General features: G+C 42.5%; 3 protein-coding genes across 3 annotated transcripts; 1 reads left to right on the top strand and 2 right to left on the bottom strand.

Annotated features, from left to right (window-relative positions):
• Positions 1 to 4,128: 4,128 nt before the first annotated feature.
• On the bottom strand, positions 4,129 to 5,109 carry LOC104939761 (trace amine-associated receptor 1-like). The gene has a single exon (XM_019267338.2). The coding sequence runs from the start codon at positions 5,107 to 5,109 to the stop codon at positions 4,129 to 4,131; it is 981 nt and encodes a 326-aa protein (XP_019122883.2).
• An 8,410-nt stretch (positions 5,110 to 13,519) lies between these two features.
• Positions 13,520 to 14,440, bottom strand: LOC109140425 (trace amine-associated receptor 1-like). Its single transcript, XM_019267341.2, has one exon. It carries the CDS (start codon positions 14,438 to 14,440, stop codon positions 13,520 to 13,522), a length of 921 nt encoding a protein of 306 aa, XP_019122886.2.
• A 2,408-nt stretch (positions 14,441 to 16,848) lies between these two features.
• On the top strand, positions 16,849 to 20,004 carry LOC109140565 (uncharacterized). Its single transcript, XM_027284316.1, has 4 exons — positions 16,849 to 18,015; positions 18,048 to 18,827; positions 19,223 to 19,829; positions 19,970 to 20,004. Exons 1-4 carry the CDS (start codon positions 16,849 to 16,851, stop codon positions 20,002 to 20,004), a joined length of 2,589 nt encoding a protein of 862 aa, XP_027140117.1.
• Positions 20,005 to 20,590: the final 586 nt, after the last annotated feature.

Here is a 20,590-nt window from a genome sequence, read left to right as displayed (position 1 = left end):
CCTGTTAGAACCTTTAAGATGTTAAACACACTATACCTGATAATTACGACCTTAGGAGATGCTATAAATTTGAGGTCCACAACTTAAACTTTAACTGCAGTAGATATATTTATTGCAAAGTTTAGCAAGGGCGAGCATACAGCTTAATTCATTCAAATATGATCAATCCTATTCCCTAAAATCACTATCCTTATACTAATAAATTTAAAAACCTGATACAAAGGCTGTTGCTGAGTTGTTGAGGTTGGTCCAATTTGGAGAGAGGAGGGAAAGGGTGAAGCGATGGCCAGTCGATCCAATCCTTTCACAACTGCCAAAACTGCTGGATTCTGTCGAAAGTTCCTGGCTTTGTCCAGAAAGTCCCCAATGTCCACAGACTTTTATTGGCAGGATGAACGCGAAAAGAATCCTTGTTGGCCCAGTCAAGACCCACAGCTGGTCGGGGGTGGTTAATCCTCCTTGGCACGGCTCCCTTCTGCCGGCTGTAGATCGTTGGACTCTTCTCTTGCGATGTTGGGCTGTTTGTCTGTCCCGTCTCTGTAGTTATAAGTCTAAGTCCAAAGATTCGATGCTCTGATGTGGTTAGTCGTCCAGCATGTCTCGAACCCGGGCGCTGGCTGACGAGGATAACCACGATCTTTGTTGTGCAGTGTATCTTATACTCCCTGCCCGCTGGACCTTCCCCATCCCAGGCTCCGATGAGTCAACTCACTTGACAATGGCTACACCTCCACCTTTCCTGGGACGATCACAGCGGAATACATTGTAACCATTTATAAAGATATCCTGATCTGAGACTGATTTATTTAACCAAGTTTCGGACAACACAAGAATATCGGTTTCAGTTGTCTGCACCCAGATCTTAATTAAATAAATTTTAGGCAGCATGCTCCGGACATTTAGATGTAAGATGCCCAGAACTGATCTGGCTCTGAAGTCATCAGGGGTACTCAGATTCTTGGGTTAGGCTGAATATTGCCTGATAATAAAAGGAGAAGAAGGATGAAACATTTACGTTTTACATTGGAAGTTGACCCCTTGTCATCAATATTGGAATTCACCAGGTCAGTAAATGGAGATTTTGTGTATATAAAAGTGTCTTGCAAGACATCTCAAAGGAAGAAGAGATACATGAATTTCCCCTGGCAAGCAGCAGGACAGCACTGGTTGTTGGGTCAAATTACAGCCAATGACCAGGTGCAGGTCACTGACCTGGAAGGACCCAAAGGTGTATGGGGGGCAAAAATGAGCTTCATTGTTACTGTCTATGGGTAGCTTAAAAAGGAAGGCAAACACAGAAGAAGTGGATGACTAGTCTTTGTGGACAATGCAGATTCCAATCTTGTAAGATTTATATTGTTTTTCTAAGTATGTGTTTTAATTTGCACTAATTACAACCAATACTCAGTTGTATATAGATTATTATTTTCTTTAACAGGAGGAGCATCCTGTTCTGACTCTTATGTTTTGTTTTGTTTTTACTTCTATCTCTAAGTAAATGCAGCGATCTTACAGTATGGAAGTTAGATGAAGATATACGAATGTAAAGGCTGTATGTCAAATGTTAAAAACTGAAAATAAAATAAAAATATTGTGGGAAAAAAACCCTGCTTCCCAGGACACCACCGATGAGACATAGGATTAGTGGGCAAATGACAAGCCAACAAATCAAAAAAATCATCTCAGGGGTTAACAAAATTATAACTGTTGGGCAAATAACGAACCTAACACAACCAATATAATTAACTGCCCGCTTTTAAAACATACAGTAGTAAGAAAAGAAAGATAAACAAAACAAAACAAAATTTGAGAATTTGAGTGAGTAATCAATCCAAAATAAAAATTACAATAATCTAACACACTTTAATACGCTCATTCATCATGCACACATGGGGGCCAGGCCCTGGTTAAAATACAGGGTTGTGATAAGCATCTTTGGTAGGGCTGCTCTGGGGCACAGTGTGAGCCGCCGAAGCCAGGCAGTTGTGGACGCAATGCATTACACAGAACAGAGCAAAGCGGAGCGGAAAAAAAAAAAACAAGCAGCGCCACAAAGCAGCAGTTGAAGAAAGCAGCAGCGACCATAATAAGCTGATTGCAGTTACTCTTGTTCATGGCCAAACATGGACACACACACACCCACTTGCACAGGAGGAGGGAGGGAGAGAGGACTCCAGCCACCGCTGGCGTTTACCAAGGGAAACATACACCACAGCACGTAAGGGGAACACGGAGCAGCACGCAAGCAGTCGCACTTTCGGGTCAAACAACCTTGGGCCTGGAAGTGGACCAGTGACCGGCCCACCTCATGACGGCCACCAGTGGCGCTAAATACAAGCAATGTCACTGAATAACATAGATGGCACATCTATGCTGCTACATTATCATGGCCAACTCAGATGTTGCAATAATGCAGACCAACATTTTCTCAGAGCCACTTAGGTTTTTGTTGAGTTGTTATAGATCATCTTTGGTGAAACCAGACTGACAGATGATCCAGCACCAGAGATAAGAGATATCTGTGTTGCAGACATTTACTTTGGTAACTCCGGAGCAAAAGTATCTGGCTAAACCCATGTGACACATATAGGAAATGTCTCTTCAGTGAGGTATCTGTTTTCTTAACGTCTCTGGTTTATTGCAGCAGATTACTCTGATTATATCACTTGGTCATGTACTCCGTGCTAAGAGTCTTGGAGCCTCTCTCTGGCACAGTGTTTACACAGCCCACATAGTGAAAGCAGCACATTGGCAGAGCAGCAGCACCTTTAGCTGATGTCGGCTGTCTGCTAAAATCTGACAATGGTTGTAGCTAAGTCATATAAAATAATGTTGTTAGATGATTTGTGTAACATCTGTAAGGATGAAAGTGAGTTATGCACTCAAATTAGAATTAAAATTATTTCTCGTCAGCATCAAATATCACACATACATACATACCTATTGCAGTATACACATGATTAATGTCAGCTCAACTACGTGTTGTACATAATATGCATGTGTTGCGTTGCTGTGTGTGCTACACCATCTCTGTATTTGGATAGCTGAGTACTTTTAAGTATTATTTCTTCAGCAGTTTTGACAAAGGGCTTATAAAGTCTTAAAGTAATGCTTCGGATTGTTTTTTCCAAGTCAACAATGCTGATAATACAAATCATCAGGCAGACATAAGCCTATTGGTTTCAAGTGAACTTTAGAGTATGTGTGCTATATGTAGAAACTGCTCTATAGGTAGTATAAAGAGGAGAAATCATTATGCCAACCTCTTATTGGATGTATCATCATTTATCTGTCTAAATCATTAATTCATTTGGCATGGGATGATTTTAATATCAACAAAAAACTGTTAAGAATAAAGGACACAATGACCAGTATTTAAAAGTATTCATAGATATTTTATTATCTAAAAAGAAGACAGGAAATAAGGAGAGAGATGAAACAAAGATCATACAGGTTATTAACTTGTGTGCACACCATAAAAAATATCATCTTACAAGACTCTATAGCTTACAAAACTGCTCAAGTAAACAAATCTAACAGTACTGGAAAATAATGTTAACTTAGATTAGAGACAAAGTTGGTCAGTCATTACAAATTTGTTTTGCATGTGCAAAAGACCCATAGAACTGCATACTAATTTTATTGAAAGATTCTAAAAATGAATCCACAACACACACACAATATATATGTTCGACATGATGGTCAAGACATTAAAACACTCAAAAACACTTATTTTGAATACTTTTGATATGCAGTAAGCAGGAAATATTTAATGTGGGAACTTCATACTGTGAGACAAGTGTGTTTGCATGATTACATGATTGAAGTGTCGCAGTCAGTCTTTCAATTACCTGCCAGAGGAATTATTTATTTTATTAAGTTTTGCAATAACCAATCCATGTTTTTAATGAATATTGTCTATATCTGTTGCTATAATCTCAGACATTACTTTAAATGGATGAAAGCTGTAACGTGTTTTCACTTGCAATAAATGTTTTCTATTTCATCAATATATGATACTCAAGTAGAGTACAGTGTAAAGTACAGTAGCAGTAACATTATTTATCAGACCAACCTTTATTATAACATGTTATCTAGTTCATAAGCATACAGCTCCTGAACAAGATGTCAGTGAAGTTTTGAGTTAGTAAAATCACCCTGAAATATTTTCCCATAAATGATCATTTTAAACGCTGACCTGAACCAGCTGTAAAAGAAAGCATAAATAAATGGATTGAGCATTGAGTTTGTTAATGAAAGCCAGTTAAGGGTTTCAAACACAGGGAGTGACACTTTAGCATTACTAAAAGAAAGAAATGTCAGACAGAAAAAGAAAGGACTCCAACATAAGAGAAAAACTCCCATAACTATAGCCAGAGTTTTAGTGGCCTTTCTCTCCATCTTACTAACAGTTGCTCCAGACTTTGTGCTCTGGATGCTGTTTGCCTGACTTTGTGCAACAAGAAAGATTTTCAGGTAGATACTCAGCATTATTATGACTGGCATATAAAAAGAGAAAACACATGCTAGAATAGTTGATATTACGGCATCAACTAAACAACTTTGTCCACATTGTTGTCGATTAAAACTTGCAATCATGATGCCAATTCCAATTAGAGCAGCAACTCCCCAGGTCACAAGGATCATAATCCCAGTAACACGATCATTTATTTTAATTCTATAAGTCAGAGGCTGACATACTGCATAATATCTGTCAATAGAAATAAAGCATAGGTTCATAATAGAAGCTGTACTCAATGTAACATCAATGCTTCCTCGTACTTTACAAAATAAAACTGGTTGAAACCGACATGAAGTTACAGTGAATGCCATGCTGAAAGGACAGACTAAAACTCCTACAAGCAGGTCAGTCATAGCCAGAGACAGAATGAGGTAGTTAGTAGGCATGTGGAGCTGTTTGAAATAAATGACAGAGATTATTACAAGAAGATTTCCACATATTGTGACAACAGAAAATAATCCAAGGAAGATATACAATAACACACATGATATGGATGGATTGCTTGTAAATACATATGTTGTTTTGTCAAACTCATAGCAGGGATGTATGTCAATAAATGTCCTGTTGATAGCCGCTTTTGGTTCCATGCTCCTTTATTCCTGCAATTCAGTTATATTGAGAAGACTTTTTAAATACTTGAATATTTACTGCAGCATGTGCAACTACAACAACATCAATGTTAAAATAACAAGACTTATTTATAAGACATATTGCTCATAGGTTTCCTACTGTAATGACACGTCAGTGTTGATCTGTGTCCACTGTGCCACTGTGCTTTGGCAGTGTTTATCAGTCCCTAGGTCAACCTACCTAACTTAAGACAAACTAGTAATCCAATCAGATGTGGATACCTACATCTTGTTCACATAGGATACAAAAATACATGTATGTGCATGTGTGTGTATGTGTTAAGATAAAAAGACAAACATTACATAAAAGCAAGTCTATAAAAATGTGTTTTAAGAAGTGACTTAAAAGAATTTACTGATTCTGCAAGCCTTAAGTTCTCAGGCAGGGCATTCCAAAGACGAAGGGCCCTGATGGCAAACGCCCGGTCACCTTTAGTTTTGAGCCTCGACTTTGGAACAGCCAGAAGGGAACCACCTGAGGACCTAAGACGGGCTGGCTCGTAAGGTGTCAGTATCTCTGATATGTAACTTGGGGCCAACCCCTGACATGCCTTAAAAGTGATCAGTAAAATCTTCTAAAAACTAACAGAGAGCCAGTGAAGAGAAGTTAAAATTGGTGCAATGTGCTGCCGTCTGTTAAAACCAGTAAGAAGCCTAGCTGCTGCGAGAGAGTGATTTCTGATTTATGCCAGAGAGGAGTGAGTTACAGTGGTCGAGTCTGGAGAATATTAGTGCGTGTGTAACTTTTTCTAAATCTGAGCGGGAAATGATTTTTTGGATTCTGGAGATGGTTATGAATTGAAGGAAACAAGACTGAACTACTTTATTGATATATTTTGAATCAAAAATGACTCCTAAATTACAGGCAGTGGACATTATACAGCTGGCATAGCCACCAAGATGGCTCGCAATGGAGCTGGTGTGGATAGGGGGATTAAGCAATATGATTTCAGATTTTGAGTTGTTGAGTTTCAGGAGATCTTGTGCCATCCAGCAGTTCACATCACTAAGACAGTCTAAAACAGCAGGTGTTAAGGGGAGGTATATCTGTGTGTCATCTGCATAACAATGAAAAGAAACATTGTGTTGCGTTCAATGATATGGACAAGAGGGAGCATATAAATAGAAAATAAAATTTGACCTAAAATTGAACCTTACAGTACACCACAGGTAATGTGAGCTGACAAATAAGAATAATTACCTGTGGTGACCAAGAAGGTTCTTTCTAAAAGATAAGAGTAAAACCAACCAAGTGTAGAGTCCTTGATGCCCACCTAGGTTTTAAGACGGTTAATTAAAATGGAGTGATCTATAGTGTCAAAAGCTGCACTGAGATCTAAAATAATTAAAATTGCACTCTCACCCATCAGCTGCTAAAAGGAGGTCATTTGTGACTTTGAGGGGGGCAGTTTCTGTGCTACAAAGAGCTTTAAAACCTGATTGAAAGAGATGTTATGACTCATAAAAGTTAAAAGTTGTGAGGAAAACCACTTTCTCTAAAATCTTTGGTAAAAACAGAAGTTTAGAAATTGGCCTAAAATTGCTTAGAACAGAAGGATCAAGGGGCTGGACCACACAGCATGTTTAAAAGCAGCAGGATAAATTCCGTCTTCTAAGGATCTGTTAATAATCATTAAAATACTGGGTCCAACTGTGATAAAAAACCTCTTTGAGAAATTTTGTGGGAATAAAATCAAGACTGCATGTGGTTGATTCCATATGGGCTATGGTTTCTGCTAAAAAAGACAACGATATTAGTTGAAAAGTGGCCTGTAAAACACGGTCGGGAGAGTTATCTGTTGTCTAATATTATGAACTCTTTTCATTAAAAAATTTAAAAACTCCTCACACAAGTCTTGTGACGCATCTTTAAAGGGGACATGTGGAGGGGGTGATGAGTGAATCTTTTACCATGAATAAAGTTATGGGGTTGGAGTGGTTTGCTAAAATGATGTTTGAAAAGAAGGATGCTCTTGCTTCTTTAACTGCAGTTTGGTAGTTCATCATGACAACTTTCCAAATGTCGTAGTACACAGTCAGATCAGTTTTTTCCCCATTTTCTTTCCATTCTCCTACAGTCTCTTTTTAAATCTGGATTCGTTGAGCTAAGGCTGTGGTGTTTTATATGATTATTTATGTCTTTAAAAGGGGCAACAGAGTCCAGGATGTTTTGAAAGGTGAGTTTAAAAAGAGAGACAAGCTCTTCTAAATTAGAATGGGGATTTAAAAGCACTTAAAAAAGCAGTACTAAAAAGCTCAGAAAATTTACTGGCAGAACTAGAATTAAAAACCCTGTGACGAACCAGGGTACTATGATTAAAAGGAAGCTGTGAAAAAATCATACTAAATAAAATGGCCTTATGGTCAGGCACACAGATATCCTCCACCTTAAAATAGTTAGGACTGAGACCGTTGTACAGAACAAGATCCAGTGTGTGATCCTTCACATAAGTTGGCTCTTGTATTGCCTGAGTAACAATAAAAGACTCTAAAGTATGCACAAAATCGTGAACGAATGGCTGAGACGGATAACAAAGATGAATGTTAAAATTCCCTAAAATGAGAATTTTGTCATAAATAGATATAAAGTGGGTTAAAAGCTCCGCAAACTCTTCTACAAAAAACAATGTTGGATTTGGGAGGTCTGTCTTGCTAGACAGACGAACAAAAAAAACGATGGCAACTAACTCCAAGGCCTGAAAATGGTGATCTGGGCGTTAGACACAGGACCTGGACCTCTGCTAACAATATTGTTCTGGTGGCTGGCAGACTGAGGGAGACGATTTACATTAGAATGATGGCCGGCTGTAGATCGGTCACAGGTGCAACAGTGTAAACTGCTCCTTCACCAGTGGGGGCCCTCACAATCTGATAGACCAGTGGTCCCCAACCCCCGGGCCGCGGACCGGTACCGGTCCGTGGATCAATCAGTACCAGGCCGCACAAGAATTAATTAGTTATTTCTGTTTTATTTAACACGGTCATTTCGAAATAAAAAAACGTTTCAAAATAAAAGACCGCTCGACTTAGACTGGGACTATAATAAAGGGGGACTTACTACTTCATCCACAGTTGGTAGGAGAAGAAGAAAATATTAAGTATAAATGTAAATTACAAAAGATAATTAATTGTGCGAGGTAGTTGTTAATTATTTTTGGGTTGATAATTTTTAATTGACTCATCGGATTTCACGGGCAACAAGCTACAATGCCTACTACATGTTCTCCGCGCTCTTTTGTTATTTGCATTCATACTTAATATTTTCTTCTTCTCCTACCAACTGTAGATAGAGTAGTAAGTCCCCCTCTATTATAGTCCCAGTCTAAGTCGAGCGGTCTTTTATATTGAAACGTTTTTTTATTTCGAAATGACGTATTCTCCTCACTTGCGCGCCAAAATTTAACCCAGCTAGCAAAATGAGTAAGAAACAGGCGTCTTTGGAAAGTTTCTTTGCGAAAGGGAAAAGGCACAATGAAGAGAGAGAAGAGCAGCCTACTTCCAAGAAAAACAAAGTTTTTAGCAGACAGTACCAGGAGTCCTACTTGAAGTATGGATTTATCGCGACAGGTGATTCCCACACACCAAGCCCACTCTGCATAATATGCGGCGACCGGCTCTCAAATGAGGCAATGAAGCCTTCAAAACTGATTCGCCACTTAGAGTCCAAGCACCCAGGAATAAAAGACAAGCCCCTGGAGTATTTTGAAAGAAAAAAACATGAACACGAAGGACAGAAGAAATTACTGAGGGCCACCACATCAGTAAATGAAAATGCACTGAGAGCATCATACTTAGTGGCTAATCGCATTGCTAAGGCTAAAAAGCCATTCACTATTGGTGAAGAACTGATCTTGCCCTCCACTAAAGACATTTGCCGTGAACTTCTAGGAGAGGATGCTGTTACAAAGATATCACAGGTGCCTCTGTCGGTTAACACAGTGACTCGGCGCATTGAAGAAATAGCGGAAGACATTGAGACACAGTTGTTGGAGAGGATTGATAAATCACCGTGGTACGCACTCCAGGTTGATGAATCTACAGATGTTGACAACAAAGCGCTACTGCTTGTTTATGTGCGATATATTTATCAGGAGGATGCGCATGAGGATTTGTTATGTGCACTATCATTGGAAACCAACACCACAGCCGTAGAACTGTTCAAATCGCTGGATGGTTACATAACAGGAAAACTGAAATGGTCCTGTTGTGTCGGCATATGTACCGACGGCGCTGCTGCCATGACCGGACGGCTGTCTGGATTAACTACTCGGATTAAGAAGGTTGCACCTGAGTGTGAATCCACTCATTGTATCATTCACAGGGAAATGCTTGCAAGCCGAAAAATTAAAGTTAAAGTTATTAACCACATCAAAGCACACGTGCTTAACTCACGTCTGTTTGAGCAGCTCTGTGAGGAGATGGACGCAGAGCACAGACGTCTTCTCTTATACACAGAGATCAGATGGTTATCTTGTGGGAAATCACTGGCCAGAGTGTTTGAACTACGAGAGCAGCTGCAAGATTTCTCTCAGAAAAGAAGTCACCGCTGGCAGCACATTTCAGTGACGAGGAATGGGTTGCAAAACTGGCTTATTTGTGCGACATATTCAGCTTGCTCAATGGACTCAACCTGTCACTCCAGGGAAAAATGACAACTATCTTTAAGTTGGCAGATAAAGTAGCTGCATTTAAAGCCAAACTGGATTTGTGGGGACGGCGCGTGAACAGAGGCATATTGGACATGTTTCAAACATTAGCGGGGATTTTGTGTGAGACTGAGCCTACGCCCTCACTCACCAAGCTGGTGCACGATCACCTGTCTTCGCTGTTAAAGGAGTTTGAGCGCTACTTCCCAACCTCAACGGACCCACGAACGAACAAGGAATGGGTACGTGACCCATTTGTCAACAAACCAGCTGAATCCAGCATGTCCGTGCAAGAAGAAGACCAACTGCTGGAGATCGCAAATGACGGCGGCCTTAAAACAGTGTTCGAGACAACAACTCTGACGGTGTTCTGGATTAAAGTCATGGAAGAATACCCAGAGATCGCTAACACAGCGCTGAAAACCCTGTTGCCATTTCCAACATCCTATCTGTGTGAAGCGGGGTTTTCTGCAGTGACAGCCACCAAAACAAGGCAAAGGAGTAGACTAAACATAAGCAACACACTTCGGGTGTCTTTGTCTGCCATTACCCCCAGATGGGACCATCTCGTAGCAAAGAAACAAGCTCAGGGCTCCCATTGATTTGGCGTTACGGACAGTGTTTGATGTTATAATAGCGTTATATTGTTGGAGCATTGTGCTAATAAAACTTATAAAACCACACAATCAAGACCTGGGCCATGGTGGGGGCCCGTTGGCCCTGAGTTGGGATGGCCACCGTAAATTTACTGAACACGTCTGTCATGACCATAACGTTCTCATACCCATTCCGAGAAGGTTCTAACAGCGTGAAGTCGATGGCCAAGATCTCATTAGGTCAAGAAGCGAGCAAGTGGCCTATAAAGCTATGCGACCGGTGTCCTGAGTCTTTAGCTACTTGGCAGTGCTGGCAACCAAGGACTGACTGCTTTATCTCTGACGACATTCCTGGCCAATAGCAGCATTGTCGGACCAACCCAGTGGTCCGCTCTATGCCTTGATGGCCATGTTCTTGATGCAGCTGACTCAAAATCTCCTGCTTAAGGTCGGCAGGCAAAATGAGCTGGAGAGACTCTTTGCCTCCATCTGAACGGAAGACTTTGCAAAAAAGAACACCGTCTTTCTCCACTAGACGGTCCCATTGGTGGAAAAGTGCCATGGCTGACTTGGGGAGCCCTTGCCTTTCCATAGGGGTAGGTAGGGCCTTCCGCCGCCAAAACACAAGCACATCCTTCAGAAGGGGATCAGCCTCCTGCATAGCCTGAAGCTCAGCTGCAGAGTTAGAGGGAAGAACTGAGACCACAGACTGAGTGGCCGATGTCACAAGAGCTGGAGGTGGGAGGTGCAACTCCCTGGCTCGAGATCACATGCCCCAAATAACCAACCTCCTGTTTGAAAAATGCACACTTCTCGAGTTTTGCTTTAAGGCCCTCTTTCTGGAGCCGGCCAAGTACCATTTCCAGCCGCTGAAGATGTTGCTCAACAGAGGAGGAGTAGACGACAATGTCATCCAGATAAAGCAGTAATGACTGACCCTGCTGGTCACCAAACATTCTCTGCATAAGCCGCTGGAAGGTGCCTGAGCATTACACAAGCCAAAAGGCATGCGATTAAACTCGAAGAGGCCAAAGGTATACAACAGGCAGTTTTGAGTCGGTCCTTCTGACACCGGGACTTGATTATAGCCACTGGCCTGATCAATCATGGAGAACCAGCGGGCCCCAGAAAGTGCCTCCAAACTCTCCTCAATGCAAGGCAGGCGTCCTTCCTAGTCTTGCTGTTGAGAGGACGGTAGTCCACACACATACGCAAGGTCCCATCTTTCTTCCATACCAAGACAATGGGAGATGCATAGGGACTACTGCTCTCCCTGATGACCTGGGACTCAAGAAGCTGATTGATATGCGCCTTCACTGCCTCGTACTCTGACGGGGGGATGTGTCGATACCTCTGCCTAACTGGGACATCATCAAGCAGGGGAATGTCATGCGAGATGAGGTTGGTACAGCCCAAGTCACCATCAAGGGCTGAGGACTGGTACTTGAGGAGCAGAGACTTGACGCTCGGCTGCTCCTGTTATGGACAAATCAAAAGACTCAATACAGCTTGATAATGAGGGGGCAGCGGTTTGGGAAGAAATAGTCACCAAAGTAGGCTCCTCCTCAGTCACACCTGCAGGCAGGCTGACAACCTGGGCAGCAACCAGAATGCCAAGGCTAGTCCGTGGGTAAAGAAGAACCTTGGCTGTCCTGACATTAACTATAGGGACATACACAGTACCCCGGACAACCTGTACTAGGCAGGGAGAGGCTAGCAACCCAGCTGGCAGACCTGACTCAGGGGGCTCAAACAGTACATACTGACCAGAAAACTGTTGGGAGCAAGTGCTAGCGACAAGCTTCATCACCCCACCAGGAATGCACACAGCTTGCTTTCCCTGGACCCTCACGGTGCTAGCAGCGCCCCCAGGAATTTTGGTGGTAGACTTGTGGCACCTCTGTAAGGCTGCAAGGACTGGACCAGGTGCTTGCGACACAAAAGGCAACTCAAAAAGAGCATTACCATATGTACCAAAGAGTTCATGGTAGCATCGACGAATCACATTCATCCCTAAAATCCCGGGGACAGAAGATGCAATACCAGGGGGGTCATCACCTTTCCACAGAGTTCCACAGAAGAAGTCTGTGGTAGGAAATGATGGTAGTGATGTGGGAGGGTATGTCGGTCCGATTTTGAAGCGGGGATGATGGAAGTGATGTGATATTTCCTACCGTGCCAGACTAGGGTCTGGTTTTGGATGTACCTGACTTCTTTGTCATAGCATTGCAACGCTAATATTCAAGATGTGATGGAGCTTAGATATTCAACCTTGTAGTAGCCATTGGTCATTGAGCTGAAACAAGGTTTGTATCAAGTTTCACATTATCTCATTCTCACTCTCGATGTATCTGCATTAGTGTTCCAGAGACCAGGCCGTGGCCAGAAGTGCTTTCTCACAGTTGGAGAACTTGAGCTCTATGCTGCTCAAGGGTCACCAGCATCATGGCCTTATGCAAGAATTTTTTAATTTTGAAGTCATGAAAAATCATCAGCCCTGCCCTGACTTCAGTCAAGCATGAGGAACTCTAAAAAGGAAAACAGGTTACATTAGTGACACCATTATTGGCTGAGCAACAATTAAATTAAACAACAATTAAATATGAGGCCAACAGATGGCAAAGGGGACACTAGATCTTTATGTACACATGAGTAATTGTTGCACAGTGTTCATTTCTGTTTTTCCTCTTAATTTTCCTTTGTCAGTTTTTGGGTCTTCTCTTTTGATTATTGATTATAACCTGTACAATTATCTAATTATGTGAGTGATATAGAGGCCTTTATTCCTCAGTAACATATAAAAAAAGGCAGTGATTTAATTTACAATAAAGCCCTCTTACACCAGTACTCAAGAAATGGGTGCCAACATTGGGCTCATTTAAGTGGTTTCCATAAACAGAACCTCAGCTGTGCCACTTCACTCACAACAAACTTTACTGTAACCTTCAAAATTCGAACATTTTTGTTGTCACGTTATATCTGTAATTAATGAAGATAATTCTGTTGTTCACATTTTCTTTTATTGTTGAAAAGTTAATAAAAAATATTATAACCATGACCATTGACTTTTAAATTATTCAAATTATAAACACAACTATGGAATGTTAGAGCAAACGAAACAGTACATTAGAGCAGTTTTGAGTTTGTAAAATTACCTTGAATGATTTTTCCAGAAATGATCATTCTGAAAGCCGATCTAAACCAGCTGTAAAAAAATGCATATATAAAAGGATTGAGCAGTGAATTTGACAATGCAAGCCAATTAAGAAATTCAATCAAAGCAAGTGGCACGTAAACATAACTGAAAGACATAATGGTGGTGCAAAGAAAGAAAGCTAACCAACACATCAGAAAAACTCCCATAACTATAGCCAGAGTTTTAGTGGCCTTTCTCTCCATCTTACTGACAGTTGCTCCAGACTTTGTGCTCTGGATGCTGCGCGCCTGTCTCTGTGCAACAAAGAAAATCTTCAGGTAGATACAGAGCATGATGATCACTGGGAGGTAAAATGAGAAAATAAGTGCCAAAATGCTTGCGATGACAACATCAATCAAACATGTTGCAGAACATTGGTCTTGGTACATTCCTGCAGTTATGAAGCCAATTCCAATCAGGACAGAAACCCCCCAGCTCACCAAGATCATTATCACAGCAACATTATTATTTATTTTAGTTCTATATGTCAGAGGCTGGCACACTGCATAATATCTGTCAACAGAAATACAACACAAGTTCAGAATAGAAGCTGTACATAGTGATACGTCAAAGGTGCCACGCACTTTGCAAAATAAATCATCATAGTATAGACATGCACTAAAAGAGAATTCCATAGTGAGAGGAAAGACTAAAACTCCAACAAGCAGGTCAGCCACAGCCAGGGAGAGAATGAGAGAGTTTGTAGGAGTGTGGAGTTGTTTGAAGTAAATGATGGAGATTATTACAAGGAGGTTTCCACATACAGTTACAACAGATAATGAACCAAGGAAAATATGAAACAATACACATATTGCAGAGGGACTAATTGTCAGTACATAGGAGGCATCCATTTTATAGCAGGGATGTATCTCAGTAAAAGCATTGGTCCTGTTGATGCTGATTTCCATTTCAGTTATCTATATACACAGTATGAAAAATAATACAAAGAAATGTTTCAGTTTAATTTGATTTATAAAATATTATATTTACTGAATTAATTCAAACATTTGATTTCTTTCATATGACCTCTTCATATATTTTCATACTATACCTTTAAACCCAATGCTGCACATCAGTACCGATGGATGTCCTCGCTTGCTTTGGCAGGACATGACTTAATATTCATTCCATCCTATTATATAGTTAATACAAACCATCCCTGTCCAATCAGATGTAGGATACTGCATCCTGTGAGATTCCATAACAACAAGAAATAGTAACAATGTGCCATATGTAGGCCTGTCTGTCTGACTTTGTGTGTCTGTGTATGCAATTTAATTTGATCAAGAATGCTATGGTAAATGGTACAATATGACATGACACAATACAAACACGCTGGTCCCTGAGTAGCAAATACTACATTTTCAGGCTAAACCTGACCTCTGGTAAATCAATGTGGTAGACTGGGTTATTGTACCCTTAACAGATTAGGGTCAGTGTTATTTCACCTAATGCCAAGATTTTGTCTGAACATCTAAAATGTCTACAATCAGTTGACTGATTTAAAGGAGTTAAAGCAACATTGTGTAGAAATTGGTATTTTTGTGAATTAGCGCCCAGAATTTCACAGTGCAATACCGCTGACGGTAATATGGACAGTTGGGCACATACAGAAGGAAGCCCAGCTCGGCCTCTGTCTTTCAGCCATTTATTTTACGAAGCTCTTGCCAAAGACTAAAAGTCAGTCCCAGATGTGCTCTTGCTCAATCACTCTTTCATTTACTCTTCGTAGCTTCATCAATGTCAGTGTCACTTTGCTTCATCATTATGTCCATAGAGGTTGTCCAGTCCAGTCTTATTGCCCACATCCAGTTGTGGTATGAAACTGGATCCTCTCCGTGTCCTCTCCGTGTCAAGCATTCGCCCACGCCCCAGGCCTGACTATTTATGTATTTTGTGATTTGGTTTAATTTTAAGTGTCAGCTATTTTGTCTCATTATTTTAAATTATCATTCGTCATGAAAGATCATCAACCCTGCCCTGACTTCATTGAAGAAAATGTAAAGGTGTTAAATGAGTGACGCGATTTTTTGGCTAAGTAACAACTAAAAGAGAGCCCGACAGATGACACAAGGGACCCTAGACCTTTGTGTATATGTGAGCAATTGTTGTTCAGTGTTTTATTCTGTTTTTTCTCTTAATATCTCATTGTCAGTTTTTTGGTATCCTCTTCTGATTCTTGATTATAGCCTGTACAATTATCTAATTATGTGAGTGATACAGAGGTTGGTCATTGTTTATTGGTAACATATAAAATAAGGCAGTGATTTAATTTACAATAAAGCCCTTCACCTCTTACACCAGTACGCAAGAAATGAGTGCCAAAATTAGGCTCATTTATTTAGTTCATAATTCCGTGTGTGTTTGCCATTGATCATTATTATAAACACATATGGAATGTTACAGCAAACAAAACAGTACATTAGAGCAGTTTTGAGTTTGTAACATTACCTTGTATTTTTCCAGAAATGATCATTCCGAAAGCTGATCTAAACCAGCTGTAAAAAAAAAAAGCATATATAAAAGGATTGAGCAGTGAATTTGACAATGCAAGCCAATTATGAATTTCAATCAAAGCAAGTGGCACGGAAACATAACTGGGAACCAACACTTCAGAAAAAATCCCATAACTGTTGCTTTCATGGCATCAACTGTAGCTATTAGGTTGAGTCAGTGACAAGCACAGCACTGGTGCTGTGGGAACTGGAACTCTAAACCATCATCTTCATTCAGGAACGCTGACACATCAACAAACTCCACTTCTTCATCCCCCTCTGATCCTCTTGATCCTCTCCTGGTTGAGATGCATTACTAGGATCACTATCACTTCCGACTGCCTTGTTGTTCTCATCTTCACCAAAAAATTGGAAAGCTTTGATGAAGTTGGAGCCGTTGTCGGTTCCCCCAAATTCCCCCAAATTTCAAACTCGGAGTGGATGTCATTCAGGGTGCTTGCCAACACATGCTTGAAGAGAGTGTGGAGTCAACAGCTGACAGTAAGAACTTCTAGAATTCACTTAATGTAATTTAACTAGGAGTAATTTCACTCTGCTGAACCTGAAACTGGATTTGCAAAAGACTCTTGGTCCAGCTAAATGGCTCATGTGACTCAGGTGTGAACAAGCGACACGCCCCTGAAACCACAGCCTTTTGTAATTTGTAAAAGAGGGCGGACTCAGAGACCTACTTGGGTAAAGACAAGCGAGTCTACCTGTGCGAGTCGGCGAAACTATCCTCCATCTGACCTACTCATATCGCTATGTGCTTCCAGAAGATCCCCGTAGTCTCTATTGCACGGAGTCCCCTCCGCCGCAACCTTCGCACCAGGAATCTACTTAACCTCCGGCCACTGGAACATTATACACCCACCAAAACCTTCTCTGTTGGCCTATGGAACTGCCAATCCGCTGTCAACAAGGTGGACTTTATCCCGGCTTATGCCAGCAGTCTATCCCTGGACCTACTGGCCCTCACCGAAACCTGGCTTAAAACCGAAAACACCGCCACTCGGGCAGCACTCTCCGCGGCTCACTCCTTCTCCCATACCCCCCATCTCTCCAAGCGAGGAGGAGGAACTGGGGTCCTGGTTAACAACAAATGGAACTATGCTCCCCTGCCCCTCAACACCAACTACTGCTCATTTGAATACCATGCAATCAAAGTCATAGCTCCAGTCAAATGCTCAGTGATCGTCATCTACCGTCCTCCTGGACCTCTGGGTGACTTCATCAATGAGTTAGACACTCTACTGTCCTCAATCCCTGAACTTAAGTGCCCGCTGCTGGTCCTCGGTGATTTCAACATCCATCTAGGCAAAGCTTACGCCACAGACTTTCTATCCCTCATCAACTCATTCGACATGCAACTAGTCAGTACTCCCCCAACTCATAAAAACGGCAATCAACTGGATCTCATCCTTACCAAAAACTGCAAAACTGATGACGTAATGGTCACACCATTACATACCACGGACCACTTCTTCATCCGCTTCATGGTTTCCCTCCCAGAACTACCTACCACCCCTCAACCCATGACCACCTCTCGACGCAATCTCCGCAACTTGTCTGCCGCCCACTTCGCCTCAGTTGTCGCTGCTGCCCTTCCCCCTCCCAACAGTTTCTCTCCGCTAGATGTCAATGCAGCCGCAGAATCTCTCAGTTCCACACTAACCGCATGCCTAGATACTCTGTGTCCTCTTTTCAGAAAACCTGCACGCTCCACTCAGCCCCGCCCATGGTTGACTGATGCCATCCGCTCGTCACATACAGCACTCAGAGCTGCTGAACGGAAATGGCACAAATCCAACAACCCCGCTGACCTAGAAGCCTTCCAATCTCTCCTAATGTCATTCTCCTCATCTGTCACGACTGCTAAAATGGAGTATTACAACAAGAAAATCAGCAGCACAACTGACTCACGGAAACTCTTCTCCGCCTTCAAATCGCTGTTCAATCCTCATTGTCCTCGGGCGTATTTCCAGCTGCCTTCAAACAAGCCAGAGTTACGCCACGACTGAAAAAGACTACGCTTAACCCCGCCTTGGTTGAAAATTATCGGCCGGTGTCACTGCTTCCCTTCCTCTCGAAAACCATTGAGAGGGCGGTCTCTAAACAAGTCACTGACTTCCTCGCCCATCACCACCTACTTGACCCAAAACAGTCGGGTTTCAGAAGTGGCCACTCCACCGAGACAGCTTTACTATCTGTCACAGAAGCCCTAAAAACAGCCAGAACACGAGGGCAATCATCTGTACTAATCCTTCACGACATACTCCTAGCCACACTCGCCAACATGGGCATTACAGGCACTGCCCACTCCTGGCTCGAGTCCTACCTCGCTGGACGCTCCTTTAATGTGTCTTGGCAAGGTCGTCTGTCATTGACTCATACCCTCTCCACGGGGGTGCCGCAGGGGTCGGTGCTGGGTCCCCTTCTGTTTGCCATCTACACCACCTCGTTGTCCCATGTTATCCGCTCACACGGCTTCTCTTACCACTGCTATGCCGATGACACACAGCTATACCTGTCGTTCCAGCCGGACGACACCACGGTCTCCGCATGCATCTCCGCCTCTCTATCTGATCTGTCAACTTGGATGAAAGACCACCATCTCCAGCTTAATCTGTCAAAAACCGAACTCCTGGTCATCCCTGCCCATGAGTCAATCTGCCATGACATCAACTTGAAAATTGGTACTGTCACTATTACCCCTAACCATGCTGCTAAAAACCTGGGCGTCGTACTAGATCCGGGGTTCCCAACCCGCGGACCGGGGTCCGGATCCGGACCGGATCGCCATATCATCCGGACCCGAGATTAATTGTAGAATTTTTTTTTGACAGGCGAGTCTATTTCATGCCGTAACTTACTTTTCCCTATCCAAGCATGCCACTGAGCAAGCATTGGAAGTACCAACCAATCGTGTGAGGGTCATACTACCCATGTGATTCTATCTAGCCAATGAAATCGCCACCTTGAATTCAGAGCGAGGTGCTACGAGTGAGTCTCTGTACGAGCACAGTCAGATTTTTACTTGGAAGGAGTTGACATAGAACATACGTGCGGTTCTCACTCAGCCCCCCCCCCCCCTCCTCGGGTCCTCTCCGTGTCCTCCGGGCCCGGGTCCAAACTTAGTTGCCGACCCCTGTACTAGATGATCGTCTTTCTTTCTCTGAGCACATTTCCTCCGTAGCGAGGTCATGCCGCTATGCATTGTACAATACTAGAAGAATCAGACCATACCTGACCCAATATGCCGCTCAGTTCCTGATACAGGCTACAGTCACCTCCCGCCTCGATCATTGCAACTCGCTCCGGGCTGGCCTACCTGCTTGTGCTATCAAATCATTGCAAATGGTCCAGAATGCTGCAGCGCGACTGGTTTTCAATCAACCCAAAAGGACACACGTCACCACACTCTTCAGCGACCTGCACTGGCTGCCTGTAGCTGCCAGAATTAAGCACAAAGCTCTGACGCGAGCCTACAAAACCATCTCAGGATCTGCCCCTGTCTATCTCAGCGTCTTACTAAAGGCTCACGTCCCGACCAGGGCGTTACGCTCCACTCATACAAACCGTCTAGTTGTACCCTCGCCTCTCGCAAAGCGAGGTCACTCTAAACTCTTCTCTGTGGTTGTCCCCAAATGGTGGAATGACCTACCAACGGCTACAAGAACAGCAACATCCCTTTCTACCTTTAAAAAACTTGTAAAAACCTTTCTCTTTCAAGACTGCTTCCCCTGCCTAACAAAACTAACAACTACTCTGTGCTCCTTTACACCTTTGTCAGCTTATGTCCTCCTCTGTAAGTCGCTTTGGATAAAAGCGTCTGCTAAATGCAATGTTATGTAATGTAACATCAAATGTGTGTGAACCTCTCAGTTGTTTACAGGCTAGGGCTGCTGAGCATCTTTTGAGACTGTTGGAGTCAATCCAATGGCCAGTAACGCCAATGAAGCTCTGCCTTCAGGCAGACCAGCAGTCAGTAGTGATGGTGATATGGTTGACTCCCCTCATGGCCTCAGTCCCCGCCTTCTTCATTCCCATGGAGGCATCATCAGTTATGGAGCACAGGGTCACACGTGATATAATTTTTGCATTAGGCTGCAGTTCCTTCACAAAATATCGAAATGGTTGTTGTTCAACAACATGAAATGGCTGGAGCCCTTGGACCACATACTTCAGGATAGCTTTGTCAATGGACCTCTGAGACACAGTCCTGGTGTTCATCAGTGTGGTCTGCCTAATGGTGGAGGTGGTGAGAAGAGTCTCAGACTCTGTGACAGGCCGAGGCAGCACGTGTGTGTGCGGCCGTTAACACCTACACGTCGGTTTTCTCAGAGAACGTACGGTTCTGCATTATCGTTGGTTATACACTGAAGCAACCGACTCATTTGAACGGTGTCTGAATAGCTCATGTATAGTTTTATGGAGGATGCTGTGAAAAGTCAGTGTTATGCTATGACTAGGTTATTCTTAGTATGCACAGGTTTTACTCACTAG

Source organism: Larimichthys crocea, chromosome XI (assembly GCF_000972845.2).
Source record: "Larimichthys crocea isolate SSNF chromosome XI, L_crocea_2.0, whole genome shotgun sequence".
In the NCBI taxonomy this organism is placed as follows: Eukaryota; Metazoa; Chordata; class Actinopteri; family Sciaenidae; genus Larimichthys; species Larimichthys crocea.
The sequence above is the reverse complement of the archived record's forward strand: the minus strand, read 5'-3'. Positions and strand labels throughout refer to the sequence as shown.